This window comes from Plasmodium brasilianum, chromosome 4 (assembly GCF_023973825.1).
Source record: "Plasmodium brasilianum strain Bolivian I chromosome 4, whole genome shotgun sequence".
Classification (NCBI taxonomy): Eukaryota; Apicomplexa; class Aconoidasida; order Haemosporida; family Plasmodiidae; genus Plasmodium; species Plasmodium brasilianum.
The window spans coordinates 1,129,122-1,131,437 of NC_090117.1; the positions used below are offsets into that span (position 1 = coordinate 1,129,122).

At 20.6% G+C, this 2,316-nt stretch overlaps 1 protein-coding gene across 1 annotated transcript; it reads left to right on the forward strand.

Moving 5' to 3' along the window:
- Nucleotides 1–965: 965 nt before the first annotated feature.
- MKS88_001248 (uncharacterized protein) lies at nt 966–1,335 on the forward strand (the record flags this gene model as incomplete). The annotated part of the gene is made up of 2 exons (XM_067214160.1): nt 966–1,062; nt 1,145–1,335. 2 exons carry the CDS (start codon nt 966–968, stop codon nt 1,333–1,335), a joined length of 288 nt encoding a protein of 95 aa, XP_067075174.1.
- Between the last annotated feature and the right edge of the window lie 981 nt (nt 1,336–2,316).

Below are 2,316 nucleotides of genomic sequence, written 5' to 3' on the forward strand. Positions count from 1 at the left end.
TATATAGAAAAAATAAAATATTATCTTTTATTTTCCTTTATAACATATATATATTAATACTTTATCCAGTGTGATATAGATTGTATTTTAAAAATAAATTATAGATACCATAAAATAATGCATATGTTTTAATAATAACTAATGCAAATGCCATTGAAAATAGAACTCAAAACCTTTACGAAATATTGTAAAATTTATATATTATTACTATTATTACACTGCTATAATAATATATTATTAGAGATATTCCTTTTTTCCAAAATATAATATTTATAAAATTGGACTTTTTAATAGAACATCACCGAAATTAGTAATTACCACGCCAATGTATAGAACGTTGCATTATCTATATTATATTTAAACTATATATTTAGAAATGCAATGAAATAATAAATTTTTTTTTTTCATTTTGAGAAAGATTAATAATATAATTATTTAATTGCTATATAATGTGAGATAATCAAATTATGTGTTTTGAATATTTATGAATGCATTCAGATTACATTATATTTATTAAAGTTAATTTTTTGTAGGGAAAGTTATAATAGAAATTATATAATATATTTTTGAAGTCATTTTCCTTTATCTTTGTTGTAACAAATATGATAGTTACATTTATTTATTAAATATTTACAAAAAAAAAAAAAAAAATTAAATAGATAAATGCATTACTCTTTATCATTAGAAGCAGTTTATATTATTGTTAATTGATTTATTAATGAATATATTTCAATATTAAAAATTAATGGAATGGTACAAATGATTTGCTGTTTTTTATTAAAATTGCATTGTTTATCATTTTAACATGGATGAGCTATTTAAACACTGATGAGGTACGATAACATTATTTATGAATATTTAAATTATTTATATTTTGGTGGTTTTATTTTTTTCAATACCGTTTTTTAAAATGATATTATTTATACATTATATAATAAATACTTATTTATTATTTTTTTTAGAGTATGATTATTAAGCCTGTCGGAGGATATAAGCTTAATGGAAAATTACATACAAGAAATTCTCGAGCAATGGAGGAGAGTGAACAGTTAAAGGGTTCAAGTATTGCAGTGTTAAATTAAAAGATACCATATAATGAAGAGAATGAGAAGAAAGTTGTGTATAACAATGTAAAATGCTATAGACAATGAAGAATACAATCAAGAAAATATTCATTGTATAAAAGGAAATTCAATAATGCAGATAAGAGATATAGAAATTTTATATATGGAAGAAAAAAATGTCCATTTTGAAGTAATGTTATTCAGGAATATTGATTATATGGATTTTATTAGAAAAAATTTCTCAGCGATATTACAAAAAATTAATACTTAAGGAGCATATTTTATGAAAGTTATTATCTTCTTTATTTCTATGCCGGGGACTAATTTTACCATTAGAGGTTTTAATTTATAATTCGTCAAAATTATCTACGGTTATTGTTGTATTATATCACCTATTATTTTACGCATTAATTGTCATGCTGACGTTTGAGATTGAGTATATGTTTGCAAAAATTAAAAAACATAAAAGAATTATGAAGAGGAAATGGTAAATGAATGATAAATTATATGTTTTTTTCTGTAGACTAGTCTATAATATGATGTATTAACTGTAATGTATTTAGTGATATATTTAGTAAACATACACCTAGTTTCTTATATTTTATGAATATACCTAAATATATATGGCCTTTTTCGTATACAACAATAAAAAAATATATTATTAGAGTTTTTGCTCATTTGTATAATTTATTGTTCTGCACTTTGTATCTTAATGAAATGTTCCAGCTTAATTAAGTATCATGTCTTAATATAAGTACATATTTAAATAGATTCTTATAAAAATATATGGTTATGGGTTAAAATTAATATGTAATTGCGTATTTTATATAATTTTATTGAAATGTTGTAGTTTATATTTTGAATAAAAAGTTCTTGTTTCAGTTTTTCATAGTGCTTTAGTCGAAAATGATTATTTGTTGACATAATTTTCATAAGGTTTTTATTAGTTTTAACTTAAAAATAAAATTTTCTTTTTATTGTATATAATGAAATTAAATGCATATACTTTGTTGCATTGGTTTATACGTATTTTATTTTCTTTCTTAAGAACATACTTAACAATTATTATTCAAAATAAGCCTTTTGATATATGATATATACAACATATTCATTGTAAAACCGTTTTTAGAGGATGTTCAGTTTTTTTTGTATGGTTTAAATGGGAATGTATTAATACAAAATAATAGCTTTATTAGATATGATTTTTTTATAATTGTTTAATAACTTCAGAGTTTTAAGTATTTGAAGTTAA